Source organism: Trichechus manatus, unplaced genomic scaffold (assembly GCF_000243295.1).
Source record: "Trichechus manatus latirostris isolate Lorelei unplaced genomic scaffold, TriManLat1.0 scaffold00143, whole genome shotgun sequence".
Taxonomy (NCBI): Eukaryota; Metazoa; Chordata; class Mammalia; order Sirenia; family Trichechidae; genus Trichechus; species Trichechus manatus.
The window spans coordinates 905,785-922,886 of NW_004444079.1; the positions used below are offsets into that span (position 1 = coordinate 905,785).

At 38.2% G+C, this 17,102-nt stretch overlaps 1 protein-coding gene across 6 annotated transcripts in view; it reads right to left on the reverse strand.

The window, feature by feature from the left end:
- Nucleotides 1–17,102, reverse strand: part of ARHGEF12 (Rho guanine nucleotide exchange factor 12) — a 166,346-nt gene that overhangs the window by 16,132 nt on the left and 133,112 nt on the right. For all 6 annotated transcript variants that reach the window (XM_023739912.1, XM_023739910.1, XM_023739909.1 and 3 more), the window contains 8 exons: nt 16,510–16,642; nt 16,162–16,197; nt 15,678–15,832; nt 14,340–14,486; nt 13,037–13,122; nt 7,934–8,059; nt 5,199–5,313; nt 3,685–3,785 (listed from right to left, as the gene is read on the reverse strand). In XM_023739912.1, the coding sequence (XP_023595680.1) occupies nt 3,685–3,785; nt 5,199–5,313; nt 7,934–8,059; nt 13,037–13,122; nt 14,340–14,486; nt 15,678–15,832; nt 16,162–16,197; nt 16,510–16,642 (899 nt within the window). The remainder of the gene's footprint in view (nt 1–3,684; nt 3,786–5,198; nt 5,314–7,933; nt 8,060–13,036; nt 13,123–14,339; nt 14,487–15,677; nt 15,833–16,161; nt 16,198–16,509; nt 16,643–17,102) is intronic.

Here is a 17,102-nt window from a genome sequence, read left to right on the forward strand (position 1 = left end):
CTGCCTTCTCATCTCACCTCCAGAAGGAAGCTGCCCATTTAGTCTCATGTATCTACTTGAGCTAAGAAGCACACTCTTCACGAGTATCATTTTATGTCCCCACAGTCCAGTCAAATCTTTGTCTGAGGAGTTGGCCTTGGGAATTATTTTAGTTCTGGGCTGACAGAGTCCAGGGGCCATGCTTTCTGGGGTTCCTCCAGTCTCAGTCAGACCATTAAGTGTGGTCTTTTTACTAGAATTTGAGTTCTGCACCCTACTTTTCTCCTGCTCCATCAGGGACTCTGTTGTGTTCCCTGTCAGGGTGGTCACTGGTGGTAGCCGGGTACCTTCTAGTTCTTCTGGTCCATTTTATTTTTTTGATGCATTTCAAAATAAAGTGCAGATATAAACACCTTCACTCCTAAACATTTCAGCATGCGTATCACTAACAAGAATTCAATATTTGCTCATAGTTTGTTTTTAAGTAAAATTTATATGCAATGAACTGCATACATCTTAAGTGTACCTTTCTGTAAGTTCAGACAAATGCATCCATCTGTGCAAGGCAAACTCCTATCAAAATATAAAATATATTACCACCATGTCCTCATCTAACCTCAGACCAGAAGAACTAGATGGTGTCCAGCTACCACTACTGATTATTGTGACCAGGGACACAATAGAAGATCTCAGAGACAATGGGAGAAAAATGTAGAATAAAACTCAAATTCCTAATAAAGGCCAGACTTACAAGATGGATAGAGACTAGAAGAATCCCGAGACTATTGTCCTAATACACCCTTTGTACTTGGAACTAAAGCCACTCCTGGAAGTCACCTTTCATCCAAGTAATACACTGGCTTATAAACTAAACAATATCACCCATGAGTACTGTGTTCCTTTAAATAATCAACTATGTGAGACCAAACGGTCGACGTTTACCCTAAAACAAAGATGAGAAGGTAAGGAGGGGCAGGGAAGCTAGATTAATGGAAACAGAACAAACAGAATGGAAATAATGAGAATGCTGACACACTGTGAAAAATGTAACCAATGTCACGGAACAATATGTATAAAAATTGTTAAATGGGAACCTAATTTGCTGTGTAAATTTTCACCTAAAACACATACACACACACACACTACCATCATCTCAAAAAGTTCCATCATACTTCTTCCCAGTCAATCCCCACCCACTACATCCCCAGTGGCAACTACTTTTCTCAGGTTTTTCAACCATAGATTTGTTTAAGTCTGTTCTAAAAGTTCTAATAAATGGAATCATTGTATGTACTCTTTTGTTGTGTCTGGTTTCTTTCGCTCAGCATAATATTTGTGAGATTAATCCATGCTGTATATATCAGTAGTTCGTCCTTTTTTATTGATGGTAGTAGTATCTTATTGTATGACTATACCATAGTTGGTTTATCCATTCTCCTGTTGATGAACTCTTGGTCTGTTTCTAGTTTTTGACTCTTATGAATAAAGCTGTTATAAACATTCTCATACAAGTTTTCTTGGTGGACATATACCTTCATTACTCTTGGGTAAATCACTAAAGCAGAATTTCCAAGTCAAAGGTAGACATATGGTTATGTGCATTTTTAAAATTTATATAAATATTGCCAAATTGCCCTCTGGGATTATCTTTTGCACTACAAATGACAGATTTGAAAGTACCTGTTTTCCTACAGCCTCACCAACAAAGTCATCATACTCAGTTCCAAAGAAATTACATCCATGTCCACAGATTCAATTAGCTTCTCTATGGTCGGATTCTTAAATGTTTATCTTCAGCACAGTCTCCTTAGAGCTAGACCTATATAGTCAATTGCTCCCCATTGATCTCCATCCACCTGATACCCTAAACTGATCATCTTCCCCACAAATCTGGGGATTCTCCACTCTCCCATTGTGTTCATTTACATGTACAAGCCAGACACCTGGGATTTATTCTTGACTTTACCTCTTCTTCAAATCCTACCCTAACTCAGTCACCAAGTCCTGTCAATTTTACCATCAATATACTTGTCCAATTCTTGCACTTCTCCAAGTTACCATCATCTCTGGCCTTGACTGCTGCAACAGACTCTTCACTGAGCCCTTTTCACCCACTCTCTTGCCCCTTCAGCCCACTCTCCATAGAGTAGTATGAGTGATACTTTCAAAGTGAAAATCTCAACATGCCACCCCCTTCTTAAACGTCTACAATGAATTCTTATTGCTCTTATGAATAAAAATAAAAATCTTCGACATGGTCTACATGACCTTGTATGATTTAGCCCCGGCCTACTTGACCTCATTTCATACCACTCTGACTTCTGCTTTGGGCATGATCCACACTAACTTTTTAATTCCTCAAACAGACCATGCTTGCTTTTACCTCAGAACTTCTGTACATGCCATTCCCTATGCCTGAAAGGTTGTTCTCTTCCACATTCTTTGGGTTCATTTCCACTCATTCTTCAGAGCTTGGTTCAAATATCAATTCCTCAAGGAAGCTTTCTCTGATAGCCAGCACCCAACATTCCCATGCGAGGCTAGGCCTGGCTAGTTACACACTCATTGTTGTTAGCTGCCGTTGAATTGGAACCCGACTCATGGTGACTTCCAGGCACAATGGAACGAAACACTGCCCAGTCCTAGCCATCTCCATGACCAGTTGCAGACTGAACTGTTATGATCCATGGGGTTTTCAATGGCTGCTTTTCAGAAGTAGACCACCAGGCCTTTCTTCCTAATCTGTCTTCACCTGGAAGCTCCGCTGAAACCTGTTCAGCATCATAGCAACATGCAAGCCTCCACTGATGAATGGGTGGTGGCCACTGTCATGGATTGAATTATGTTCCCCAAAAAATGTGTGTATCAGTTTGGCTGAGCTATGATTCCTGGTATTGTGTGATTTTCCTATATGTTGTAAATCCTACCTCTATGATGTTAATGAGGGAGGATGGGTGGCAGTTGTGTTAGTGAGGCAGGACTCAATCTACAAGATTGGGTTGTGTCTTGAGGCAATCTCTTGAGACATAAAAGAGAGAAGCGAGCAGAGAGACAGGGGGACCTCATACCACCAAGAAAGCAGTGCCGGGAGCACAGCACGTCCTTTGGACCCAGGGTCCCTGTGTGGAGACACTCCTAGTCCAGGGGAAGACTGATGAGAAGGCTGACAGAGAGAGAAAGCCTTCCCCTGGGGCTGACGCCCTGAATTTGGACTTTTAGTGTACTTTACTGTGAGGATATAAATTTCTCTTTGTTAAAGCCATCCACTGGTGGTATTTCTGTTATAGCAGCACTAGATGACTAAGACAGCCGCACATGAGGTACACTGAGCAGGAATCAAATCCAGGTCTCCCACATGGGAGGTGAGAATTCTACCATTGGACCAATAGTGTCTCTTGTACACTCACAGCATCCTGAAATTCTCCTTCATAGCAGCTATCACAGCTGAGATGAGAAAACTTGCCCTATAATCTATTTAATGCTTTTCTATTTAATGCAAACAAGCAACTAGAGATGCTCAAAAAAGTCAAACACAATTCTAATGTTCTATCACAAAATGATCTATACTCATATGAACAGTTAACAAATGTCTTGCCCCTCAATTATGCAGTGATAGTTTTAATTATTATTTTACAGATTCAAGCTAATGCTAAATTTAATATTCTCACGACATCACCCTGTATTTTCTTGCTTTTCCCTTCTTACCTGCTTGTTTTCTGCCTCCTTGACAGCCTGATTTACATAATTTAAGATCTGACGACAGTGATCTGCAGCTTTCTTCACCTTTTCTCTTTCTGCTGGCCATTCTGAATATTCAGGGGAAATCCAAAATGTAAAATGGAGGAGATTAGGAAAGAGTTTAAATATATATATATATATTCAGACACACACACACATACACATATATATATATAACTTCATTTTATTCAACAGTGATAAGAACACACTAAGATCTTGAATATTTTTATACCAAGCTAACATCTATCGCAGAATCTCAATTCAGATAGTCTTTGGGGAGGTAAGACTTCTTATGACTGTACTTTAAACATAAACACTAATCTTAAAAAAAAAAATCATAGTACAGAATCCAAGACGTGATGTTTTATACCAAGTATCAAGGACACTATGCTATACAACTCTGGGGGGTGGGTCCCACTCACATCATAAGCTGTAACAAATGGGACCCTCTCCTCCCTCGAGATACACAGTACACAGCCTCCAAGATTATGTGCAGTGGAACTGCTAAGCAATATTTTTTGAATGACAATACAATTCAAAATAACCCCAAAAAAGTTTCTTTAAATTTGATATTATGTTTAAAAGAAAAAAAAAAGATTACGGCATTTGTATCATTAAAAGGAAATGAAACTGACCAAAATGTGTTGATGTCTACAATGTAAACAATACCAAAATCAGAATATTCAAAATTATAATCCTCCCAATAACAGTCCAACTACACTGAACAGATATATTCAAGTATAAAAATTAATTTATATAAGTATAAACCACTTTTGTTATAAGGTACCATAATTTAAAATTTTCCAATTATGCATTCAATATGCTCAGACAGAAGAAAACAGGAGTTTGGTTGCACAGAATTATTAATGAGACCTAGGTATAAGAGCCCAAAGACCAACTGAGAGACTCAGATTCACTTCACATTTCAAAACAGGAGTGGTGGAATTATAAAGCACTCTAATCATGCTTCCTCTCTAGAGCCTACATTGGTCCAGCTTAATAAAAGTACATATATAGACACAAAACATCTCTTCAACCCAGTGTATGCTCTCTTCAAATCAAATATGGTATCTGCTAAAACAGGGTTGACAATTTTTTTTCTGTAAAGAGCCAGATAATAAATATTTTATACTTAGCAAGCCATACAGTTGTTGCAGCTACTCAACTCTGCTGTTGTAGTGCAAAATCAGTCACTGACAACATGTAAAAACAAATGACCACGGCTGTGTTCCAATAAAACTTTATTTACGAAAATAAGTGGTGAACCATATTTGACCCACAAGCCATGGTTTGTCAAACCATTTACTAGAGCTACTAATGGAGCACATTAAATCAAACAGCCTGAAGGAGACTAGATTGTATCTTGTTAGAAAATCTTGCCATACTATTTGGAAATCCATCCTGGATGGCTTCAAGAGATTATTTAGCAGGACATGTTATTTTTGTTCCTAAGCTTTTTTATTTCAGTGAGAATGCTGTACCTGTATATTTGGCAATATTATCCAATAAAAGAGGGTACTTAGTAAGCCTCTGCATTTGGGTGGGAATGATATCCTTCAGTTGCAGACGACGACACAGTGGATTACTCTCAGCATCCTAAAATTAAAGTGACATAAGTATTGTTATAATCCTAATTCTTATTAGGACTATAATCACCTGACATGTACCATGTATTCCGTATATATGTCTATACCATCATAGTTTTGATTATTAAATCAAGATTTAAAAAAGGACAAGACATCTCCTCACCATGCTATACTTCTGCTTTCTCCTTCAATCACATAACAGGGAAACGGGGTTTTATTACCAAACCAAAGACTTCTTTGTTTTCTTTTTAAACCAGGAATGACAGCACCCATAATCAATTCTAAGAACTGCTCTTGTGTGACGGAAGAGTTTCATCCTCACCTATTCAGAAAATCTCGTTACATTTTCTCTGACTGGCATTCCTAACCAAAAATTAATCAGCTAATTTGTTCTCTGCCTTTCCTAGTAGGCATAATGAATTACCAGTTTGCATTTGCCAGCTCATCTACACCAGGGGTCTGCAAGGTTTTTCATAAAGGGCCTGAGAATAAATAATTTAGACTTGGAAGGCCATACGATCTGTCACAATGACTTAGCTCTGCTGTTACAGCACAAATACAGCAAGAGACAATATGTAAATGAATGGGCATGGCTATGCATAGTAGGCAGAATTCTAAGATGGCTTCCAAGATTACCACCCTCTGGTAGTATTGGTGGAACTCCCCTTGAATATTAGTGTAACCTGGGAATATGATGGGATATCACCCCCATGATGAGGTTACTAATCAGTTGACTCTGAGTTAATCAAAATGGACATTGTTTTGGGTGGGCCTGGCCTAATCAGAGGAGCCTTTAACCCTTTCAGTACCAAATTATTTTCTGCTTTGAATTTTTTGTTGACACCTTGTGTTTTAATTAATGGAAAGATGCTGAATCACTGAGTGTGTCTGAATTTTTGGCAGATAGTATAGACCTTTTTTCTTGCCCCCCTCCCATACCTTTTTCTTGCCCCCTCTCACAACCCTACCCTTAGAGTACAATGGTACATATATGTGTACCCCTAATTCTAACCGTGAAGCCCAGAGGTACATACATGTACCACTTAAAAAATTTTTTAATTCTGTATTTTACCTAAAAAAAAAGTCAATTCAGCATCATCTCATACATTGCCCTGTAAAAACAGTAATTTGTGGCACACTCTCATTTCTTTGGTTTCAAATGGTCCTAAAGGCCCTCGCCTTGCAGTAGCACACACTGTCAGTGGGAAAGTAGCTTCCCAACAAACCCCAGAGGCTGAAAAAGTAAGTGGTCACTACATGTACCATGGGTAATGAAAGAGTTAAAAGAAAGTAAAGTGTCAGAGAGATATACCCCTCCTTACCTGAAAAAATTTCTTAAAAAAGCAAACATCCATGCTGTGAACTGTCTCTGGGGACTACATGGCATACAGGTGTAGGTGTTCTCTGGGAGCTAAGAATGGTCCTGGCTAACAACTACAAGAAGATGGCATTTCAGTTACACAGCTGCAAGAAAATGGATTCTGCCAACAACCAGTGAGCTTAGAAGACGACCTTGAGGACATGGGGAATCGGGTAGAAAGGAGGAGTGTGCTGTCACAGTATGGGGAGAGCAATTAGGGTCACATAACAATGTGTGTACAAATTTTTGTATCGGAGACTAACTTGAAATATAAACTTCATCTAAACTACAACAATAAAAAGAAAAAAAAAATTAAAAAAAAACAGAAGATGACCCTGAGCTTCAGACGAGAATTGTAGCCCCAGCCAACACCTTGATTTCAGCCTGTTGAGACTCCAAACAGCAGACTCAGCTAAACAATACCCCGACTCCTAAACCACAGAAATTGTGAGGTAATAAATTTGTGTTGTTTTAAGTTGCTACGTTTGTGATAAGTTGTTATGAAGCAATAGGAAACAAATACATTGTGTTCCAATAGAACTTTATTTACAAAAACAGGAAACAGGCTGGATATGGTCCACAGGCCATAGTTTGCCGTCCCTTGATGTATACCAATATACAGGTAGTCCCCGACTTATAATGTATTCAAGTTACAATGAACTGCACTTATGACTGTCTTTTTTTTTTATGCTTTGTGTATTTTTTTATGTATATCTGTATGTATTAAGACATATCTGTAAGTTTCTATGTAATGCTTCTAACCCCAAAGACAAAGATCAGATTTATAAAGGTACTGATAATAAAAGGCAATAATAACAAAAATTAAAAAAAAAAAAAAAAGGAAGTATTTATGTCAAGACTGCTGTATGACAGAGTCGTAGAACAGAACCACATCATAAGTTGAGGACTACCTGTATACCCCAGTAGATACAACTGTTGTTATATTCTTCCCCAGGCCTAATATTAGCCCGTTTTAATGTTTCGACAAATATTCTTTTAATAGTGTGCATCAGTCGTTTCCTGGTAATATCACCATGGCAATGTGGGATTCTATGACCAGTATTTTAATCCTGACCTATATTCTTTTTATTCACCATTCCAATATCAACTTTATATCTTCCAGTAATTTAAGGAATAACTTAGGGCTTTAAAAAATGTTAACATGTGATATAATTCTTGTAAACAATTTAGTCACAACTTCCCTAGTTTTTTCTATAATTGATAAAAACTTGCATTGGTTTTTTTCTTACAAGAATCACTCAAAACTCACTTGCACAAAAGTCTGGAATCGAGAATCCTTTTTCTGACGAGACTTGATCATTTCCAGGGCGAAAGGCTGGTTACTACAAAAGGTAGCAGCAGCATGTTTCAACTTCTCCTCTCCTGGTCCGCTGAACTGTGCCAAGAATGTAAAGAAAACAATAGAGAAGGGGACACTGAGCTTATATAATGGCAGGCAAAATGACACACCAAGTAACTATTCCCAAGTGACAAGAAACACAGAACTATAGATCTATGGGGAATATCAATGTTTATCCATTTAAAAGGCTGACCTTGACCCATCCAAGCCTTTCCTGATCACTGTCCAATGTTTTCTTTCTCTTAGGCTACCGTAACTTATTACCTTTCAGTCTACACGCTTCTAAATTAGATAGAAAGTTTGATGTCTGGGGACTACGAGATACCAAACACCTGGAGACCGAGACTAAATTTTCATTTTCTTAGATCCTAACACCAGCACAAAAATTACTCTGTGACTGCTCCTGGAAGCAAATCCCCGGGATTCCAGCTTTCTTTTTTACTCACTATGAAACAGAGGTTCGAACCAGTTCAACGGTTCAGTCATGGCCGATATAAACAAGGCAGGGCTTCAAACCAGTAAGAAGCGGTTCAGCCATGATTGACAGAAACAAGGGCAGCTACGCATTGCACAGCAACCAAATCTCTTTTGTGTTGGCTTTTGACCCAAGTAGGAAACAGGCAGCGGTGCCCCACTCAAAGATGGTAGCTGACCGAGCCACTTTGAACATGTGTTGCTCTCCACAGTCCTGCCAATAATCCAATCTCCCACATCAGGAACCTTTCAGGAGCCAACAACTAATCTCCTGCATCAGGAAACTTTCAGGAGCCTGATGCGAGAGATTGGATTATTGGTGGGACTGTGGAGAGCAACACACATTCAAAGTGGCATGGTAGGCCACCATCTTTGAGTGGGGCACTGCTGTCTGTTTCCTACTCATGTCAAAAGCTGACACACAAGAGATTTGTTTGCTATGCAACATGTAATGCTGCCCTTGTTTCTCTTGGCCATGACTGAACCGCTTCAAACTAGTTTGAAGCCCTGCCTTGTCTCCCTCAGCCATGACTGAACCATTTAGAACTGGTTAGAAGCCCTGCTATGAAACCTAGGGCAGGTCATAATTTTCCTGGGTTGCAATAAAATTAAATTACTGCTGCTTCAGCTCTACAGAGGCTGGAGCTGGCTTAGGGGAGAGAGACATGAGTCTATGAACCTCCCTTGCTAAGTATTACTTTTAACTGATATTTTTAAATTTGTAATTTTAAGTTTGTGTATGCCATGATTTTAAAGTCTCTGATAAAACAACTAGTAAGTGCTTTGTTCACAATACGTACTCTCATAAAGTATAGGGGGAATAAATTCTTTTTTAATACCATCTCAACATTTGTAATAATTGTTGTATGGTTTACAAAGAAGTTTTCCAAAAGTTTGTACATGAAGGTATGTTGTGAAAAATCCTTTTGTAATGGGTTTGTACATAAATTCAGAGTATTTTTCTCTTCAAGTAGGACACACTCAAAGTGATATTAGGTTACTCCAATGTTATATTCTTAATTCTACTATAAATATGACACTCAACATGTTTAAAGATAAAACTAGCAGCATTATTGGTAAGTTAGTCAATCAGAGAGCCATACAAATACTAAGGGCAGCTGGGTTTACAAAAGAAAATGACACTCCTAACCTCAAGCAGTTTTACAAGTAGTTTAAGTGTATGTAAGGTGATCCGAAGGGATCAAAGCTATATGTAAAAATAGCAGGGGTAAATCTAAAGGCCTATTTATGATCTTTGCTTTTAGGATTTTTGATCAATGGTTTTCTCTAAATTAATCCTTTGTATCTAATAGTTACAAGCCAGATTGGTCAGTCCATTCTGTTTTTCCTAACTTTTTATATGCATATCACATTGATCAAGAATGCACTTCTTTCTGCGTGTTTTAAAAGAAATTTGTTGTCCTCTCTGCTCACAGGTTTCTCCACTTTACCATGTAGATTTATGCAGTCCAACAAACTGTGGTAAGAGGACCAACTGCACTTCTGTGCTTTATTAATGATGACTCTCACTTGATACTCAGTATTAAACATTATTAACAGAAGATACAACTACTTAAGATGAATGAAACTACTTAAGAATCAAAACATGCTATCTTAAGTCCACATGACTTACAACTTTTTAATCAAGTTTGACAAGGAAATTGATGCTACATTATGCTGCATTATAAAATGAAATGATAATTTTATAAAATTTTCAATTTTCTGTTTCAAGTTAAGCAGTGTACTGTCAAGCCAATAGAACTAGTTATAACTTTCACTGTTATACGGAGATCAAGAAGCAAAAGAAAAACGACAGCCACACTATCACAGAGTAGCCATAGATTAATGTGAACTTTTTGCGGAAGTTAAATCTTAGCAACTACAGTGCCAGAGTGGGCCTGGGGTTAGAAAACGCTTTGGAAAGTTCTATAACTGCACCATGAGACTGGATTACGATTCCTTGCTCCTGTTGTATGAGTCAAATAGCTAAGGAGAGATCTACTAATTGGATTAGCAGATTCTAGGCCATGAACTCACCACCAACGACAGGAGTAAGATGACTGTTTTAGTCGACTTTTTGTCTTAAATGTTTTGAAAAGTTATAACTATAGAATTAACAAAGTCTTTTGGCATTTCCTCAAGTGGTCTATATGCTGAAGCAGATTTCTGTGGGCATATCTAAACAGTTCTGTTCAAACTGTTGGAAGACTTTGAGGTCTACACCATAACTTTATTATTATTCACAGCCTCAACTGTACTACCTTCTTTAAAAGCCTCGGTCAAATGCATTTTCCCCTAGAAAGGTTCTCTATATGCTCTAGCTTAGGTCTCCCTGTTATATGTTCCAGTAACAACCTGCACTTTCCCGTTTTTGTAAACATTTGCCATACTAGAAGTAACTAATGACTGTTTTCCTGTTGATTGTAAACTCCAGGATCTGCTTTGATCACCACTATATGCCCAGCACACAGCACAGTGCTCGCCACATAAGTATATACAGTACTGTCGAGAATATACTGACAGAGTCAGACAGAAAGATAAACAGAATCTGACAAACCGCTGCTACATCCTCTGGACTCTTTCCTTACATTGTGAATAAGACTAAGTAATTGTCATTTTTCTGCTACTTGTGATGATAGTTCTGGAGCTATATACAATTGTCTAATGTTGTATGTTAAGATTTCTAGATTTGGGAAACAAAAGACTAAAAATCTGCATCAGTTAAATCATTTTCATCAAGAGCTATACTACTCTATATTCTTTAAAACACAAAGGACTAGTATCTTTAATTCAATGAAAAAGTTGAATACATGCTCTAGACCCTTTATATTAAAAAAGTATGACATTTACAGAGCTTAACATAAGCTCTGCAAAATGGATGAGTTTGCATATTTGGAAAGGTTAGTTACTTAACCTTGATTCTAATCATCAAGAATATTTTTAGAGACTTCCAGCAACATGGTGCTCTAGGCAGAAGCACCACGTTGTCCCTCCACAGCAAAGATCTGAAAAACTAAGCCAAACAGAAAAAACAGCAATCCTGAAATCCTAAACATCAAATAAAGAGATAAAGAACTCAGCCAAGCACCAAATGGAATAAGAAACTGACAGAGAACAGAGAGTGAGGAGACAAACATGCAGAGGTCCTGTATCAGCTAACGCAGCACGGATCCGCCGTCTTGGACTCCTATCAGAGACCGGCAAATAGGGGGTATGAGAAAGCAGCTTCACGGAGCTTCCAGCAGGAGACAGAACAACCAGTAACGGGCAATATACGCTTTCCCACCCCCCACCATTCTTCACCCCCATTCGGCCTCCTCGCTTCCCACGGCCACAGTCTCTTGGCTGGGAAGCACCAGCTGCTTGGATTCCACCTGCCCACACTGGTTGACCCTGAGTGCCATTTGTTGGCTACTGGTGTTGCTTTTTTCCGCTTCTTTTGATTTCTTCCTTACCTCTCACCACCTCCCTCTCCCTTCACTCAAATACCTAGCTCCGTGTGCCATCTTTGCTTCCTCCTGAGGGGCTGTGGAGCTCCACTCAAGTGTGGAACTACTTCCTGGTCTGTGCTGCCACGCTGGTGGGATCCCGGGGCTTTTTTGTTTGTTTGTTTGTTTTGAATTGTTTGCTTGTTTTCTTTTTCTTTTCTCGAGTTGGGAGCCCATTCTGGCTGGGCAGTGCTGCGTGGCTCGGGACCTACCCCTCAGCTTGAGCAGATGCGCACAGGGATCCCTGAGAGCATTTCTTTTTCGTGGTTTTCCCCCCCCACCACATTTTTTTGGGGGGTTTTCTTGTTCTTTTTTTTTAATTTGTTTTCTTTTCCCTCTTTTTTCCTTTTTGTCTTTCTTATTACTCAGTTTCTCATCTCTCTATACCTTCCTTGTCTTCCTGTCCCCTGAATAACTGGTGCTGAGTGATACCTCTATGCATTCTAGCCAGGCTGTACTTCAACACCTGGGAACAACTTCCCCAGACCTCGTAGCCACACCGGTGGGACCCTGGGAGCTTTGCTTTTCTTTTTTCTTTCCAATTTTTATTTATTCATTCTTTTCTTTTTCTTTCTTCTTCTTCCTCTTTTTGTTTTCCTCCATTTCATAGTCTCTCATCTCTCCACTCCGACGGCAAGCTCCCCTAGCACTCTTTTTGGTTGTATGTTTTTGGCTCCTGTTCCTCTCTCATCTCTCCCATACCCATCTTAGCTCCACACATCACAACCTCCCCGCTCCATCCTGCCTACCTGCACCGTGCGCTTAACATCACACCACCAAACAGCACAGGAACGGCCTACTGGAACCTGCCCTGCACTGATTATCGACCCGCCCTGGTGGCTGTAGTAAGTGCCACAAACAAGCCATCCCAGCAACTCCTCTTCAACTAGACCTGCCCTGCTGTACCATATCTGAGTGACTGACCCTGCCAACTGGAGAGGGAGGTGAAAAGTATCACGCCCACAGACGAGCAAACAACGAAGAACACTCAGTCTGCCTGCTCAGCATAGCTAAATAAGAATATATTTTTAAAAAAAGACAATTTCCTTACCCAGCTTAGCAAATCTTCCCCAATCTGATCAATAACAGAAGTCTCATTCCTCTTTCGAACAGCTTTCATTTGCTCATTCAATCCAACTAAGGAAAAGAAAAAAGAAAAAATTAAGTATGTACTCATTTTAAGCTAAGTTACTACCAACAAGCTAAATTTTCAAAGAAAGGATTTTCAGGGTAGTATAGCTGCTTCCAATATTCTTAAATCTGGACACAAAGCTTATACATCTAGTGGTCTCTGAGCGCTATCTGAAAAACAGGTGCCAAAGCATAAAACAACACTTTCGGAATTAGCACATTACATACAGTGCAGTTGCATCAAATAGGCATTAAACATCGAGATCCTATCTATAACCACGCTTGAAAAGAACTTAAATTTAAATAGTGCGAATGATTCTGTCTACTGTTCCTCCCAAAATGCATCTGTCCACAGGTAAGGGAAGTAATCAAGCCTGACTTTGGCAATGCATAATGTGAAATCAATGATCACCCACAAAGAAGTAAAAGGCATCAATTTGGTGGGCAGGAAGCGGGAGATGATGGCATCCTTGACAAAAAAAAGATTGAAAAATTAATTGTTATAGTGACTTACAAAGAGAGGAACTGACACAACTGTCTACAAAAGTCCAAGATGACTATAACCAGGGAAAGCCAGCAAGGTTGAATTTTTGTGTACTTACTCAAGTGTTCCAAGCAACAAAACAATAAACTAATTTAGTTCCTGAAAATTATACCACCATGAGATTATATACTATTACTATTTACAAAACACATTTATACATATATATTAAAGTAGAGGGTCAACGAAAAAGATGAAGACCCTCAACGAGGATTGACATGGTGGCTACAACAATGGGCTCAAGCATAACAACAATTGTGAGCATGGCCCAGGACCGGGCAGTGTTTCATCTTGTTGTACACAGGGTTCCTATGAGTCGGAACTGACTCAACAGCACCTAATAACAACAACAACACTATTATATGGGATATATCTTTTTTAAAACATATATACTGTAATTAACAGGAAATTTAAGAAAATTTTCAAGGGTAATTTTGACTATTCATATTTTTTACTTTAGGCACTGACTTTAGATCCTAAGCTCTATATCCAAAACGCTGATTGTGGGAAAAAAAGATATATTCAAAGATCCAATCATTTCTTTACGCTACATGCTCACATATAATTTCAGGAGCACTAACATGGATACATTTACAAAATTTTACTGTTATGGTACATTTATACACACAATCTCTTCTCTATGGAAATGTTAGGGACAAAGATCAGAGTTAATTTCTCTTACTATGAAGTTGAAGAATATCTTCCAAGTTTGAAAAAATTTTCCGTAGTTCTAAAGGTGACAAAATTCCTTCTCTGGACACTCGCTGATAGAACACTTGATCAAGAACCTTCAGTGTTCGAACATGAGCTCTTTCAGTGTAGAACAATTCTAAGCAGACAAAAAGGAGATAAAGAATATTACCTTACTTACAATAATTCCATGGGACCAAACATAGGCCTCATCTGGAAATAAGTAGCAAATGAGTTACACGATAAATGATTTAGTTTAGAAAGGATGCAATGGCTCTGAAGTCACCTTCTTTAGTCCATGAAACTCTCCTACATACTGGCTCTCAGAGTTGAATACTGACAAGTGACAAATATTATTCAAAACTATTTTGTATTTAAAAGTTAACAGTGTACCCCAAAACTCATCCCTCTTTTCTGTCACAACTACAAAATTAGAAAACTATATGCTCAAATGTCATATAGCCTTTACACTGAGTCCTTTTCAAAGATAACAGTACTTTTGTTTATCTTGGGGCCCTAGTGACACACTGCTTAAGCGTTTGGCCGCTAATCAAAAGGTCAGCAGTTTGAACCCACCAGCTGCTCCTTGGAAACCCTATGGGACAGTTCTACTCTGTTCTATAGGGTTGCTACGAGTTGGAATTGACTCAAGGGCAATCAGTTTGGGTTTTTTTTGTTTTTTTTTTTTTTGGTTTTGGTTATTTTACCTGCCTATAAACCCTCATTTTTGGAGCTAGACTTGTAATTTCACTATTTCTCAATGTTATTAGAGACGGGAAGGATATTCATTCAAGTCACATGCTAAGGATAGCAGAGGGGACAGCATCCACGTCACATTTATCTGTCACATGCATGCTAGGGTGAAATGAAGAACAACTGCACTAGGAAAAAGGATGACCAGGATCATAGTTTTCACCTTATTACTTATCAGCTGTATGATCTTAATTAACTCAACTAATTTCCCCAAGCTTTAGCTTCCTCATTTATAATTTATGAATAAAAATAACAGCCTGAAACTAAAAGGGCGGGGCAAATGTTACCTAAAGGATTTTTCAAGTTTAACATCATAATGCTACAGACCTTAAGTACCCTAAGGCTAAACACTTTTCCCTATAAAATTATCAATAAGAGTCACAGAACCATTTGCATTTTTTTAGTTGAAGCATTCAAAGATCATCTATGTAGTATAATTCCCACTTTATTTTGAAAGGCTACCAGAAACTTGGAAGCAGACTCCAGGGTGGAGGGGTTTGCTTGGCCCCTTACAAAACTCAATATATAGGAACTGAAAAAACAAAACAAAACAAAAATAAAAACTGATTAAACTCACCATTAATCACTTCCTGTCTTTTGATCTCACAAGGTTTTAGTTCCAATAACACTTCTCGACTAACAAGCTGCTGCCAGTTGGGTGGATCTGTCTCTAAGTCATTTTCAAATTGTTCATCCTCACTTTGACTTTCTCTAAAAGCTATGCTGTCAAATCTAATGAAAAGAAAATGATGAATCCCATTTGAAAACATCAGGTGGACAATGAGCAAAAATACAAGTCTTCACAGTACAGTAAATCAGTCAGATTTCTAAAGTATGGCTTAGCACAGGACCTGAAAAACCATCATCTCCTACCAAGTAGCTTACATTTGTTATATGCACCTCAATATATATTTTGAATAACTCGTGCTTATATAGAACTTTCTTTTATACTGTCTAACAGAGTCATGTACAGGGTTTCTACCCTTTAAAACTGGGACTTTAGGCGAAACATACATTTCTTACAACATGCATTTATTAAAAGCTATTTAAAAATCACTTACTTTCGAAAAGGCTTTGGTGTCCCATGTTCAATCACCCTGAAGCAATGGAGAGTAAAGAGTAAACATAAAAACAAAATAGTGATCAAGAAATTTATGTCGAAGAAAAGCAAAACTGGATTAAAGTATAGTGGCTTGATAATCAGTTCTTCTGGATACTGTAATGATTTAATAAAATCTAAATTAAAGAAAATTTCAGTACCTACCTAATATTTACTGCCAATGAGTTCTAGTTCTTTCCCAAAAAATTACATATGGTAAACAAATACTACAAAGTACAGGAATAATAAGCAATTCAAAAACACGTTAAGCAATGAGCCCTAAACCTCTCCAAAGGTGTCACTGAATTACCTTTCTACTTCACATTCCTCTTCTTGCACTTGGTCTAATGGAGGAGGTGGGAAATCAAAGACGGTATTAGGAGTACGAGGTAAGCCATCTATGGAGTCTCCAGATGTTGCTGTTTCTCCAACTTGCTTTGACCCTGAAAAGTCAAAAGTCAAACATTCAAACCGTATTAATACTTGGTAAAGTCACTGATTACAAAACAAAAATTAGTCCCCAAAAGAACTTCAATTGAATCCATAGTCACATTCTTATATAAACAACCGCAGATTAGTTAAAACAAAATTTTTAATATATGAAATTCTAAAATGCACTAAAACATAAATGTGAAAATCATTTGTAATCAGCTTTTTACACATCAATGTAAAACATGGCAACAACTCAAACAGTTCAGAAGAGTTTATGATAAGGAGCAACATTCTCCCTTATGAACGCTGATGCAAAAATCCTCAACAAAATTCTAGCCAATAGAATTCAGCAACATATCAAAAAAATAATTCACCATGACCAAGTGGGATTTATACCAGGTATGCAGGGATGGTTCAACATTAGAAAAACAATCAATGTAATCCATCACATAAATAAAACAAAAGACAAGA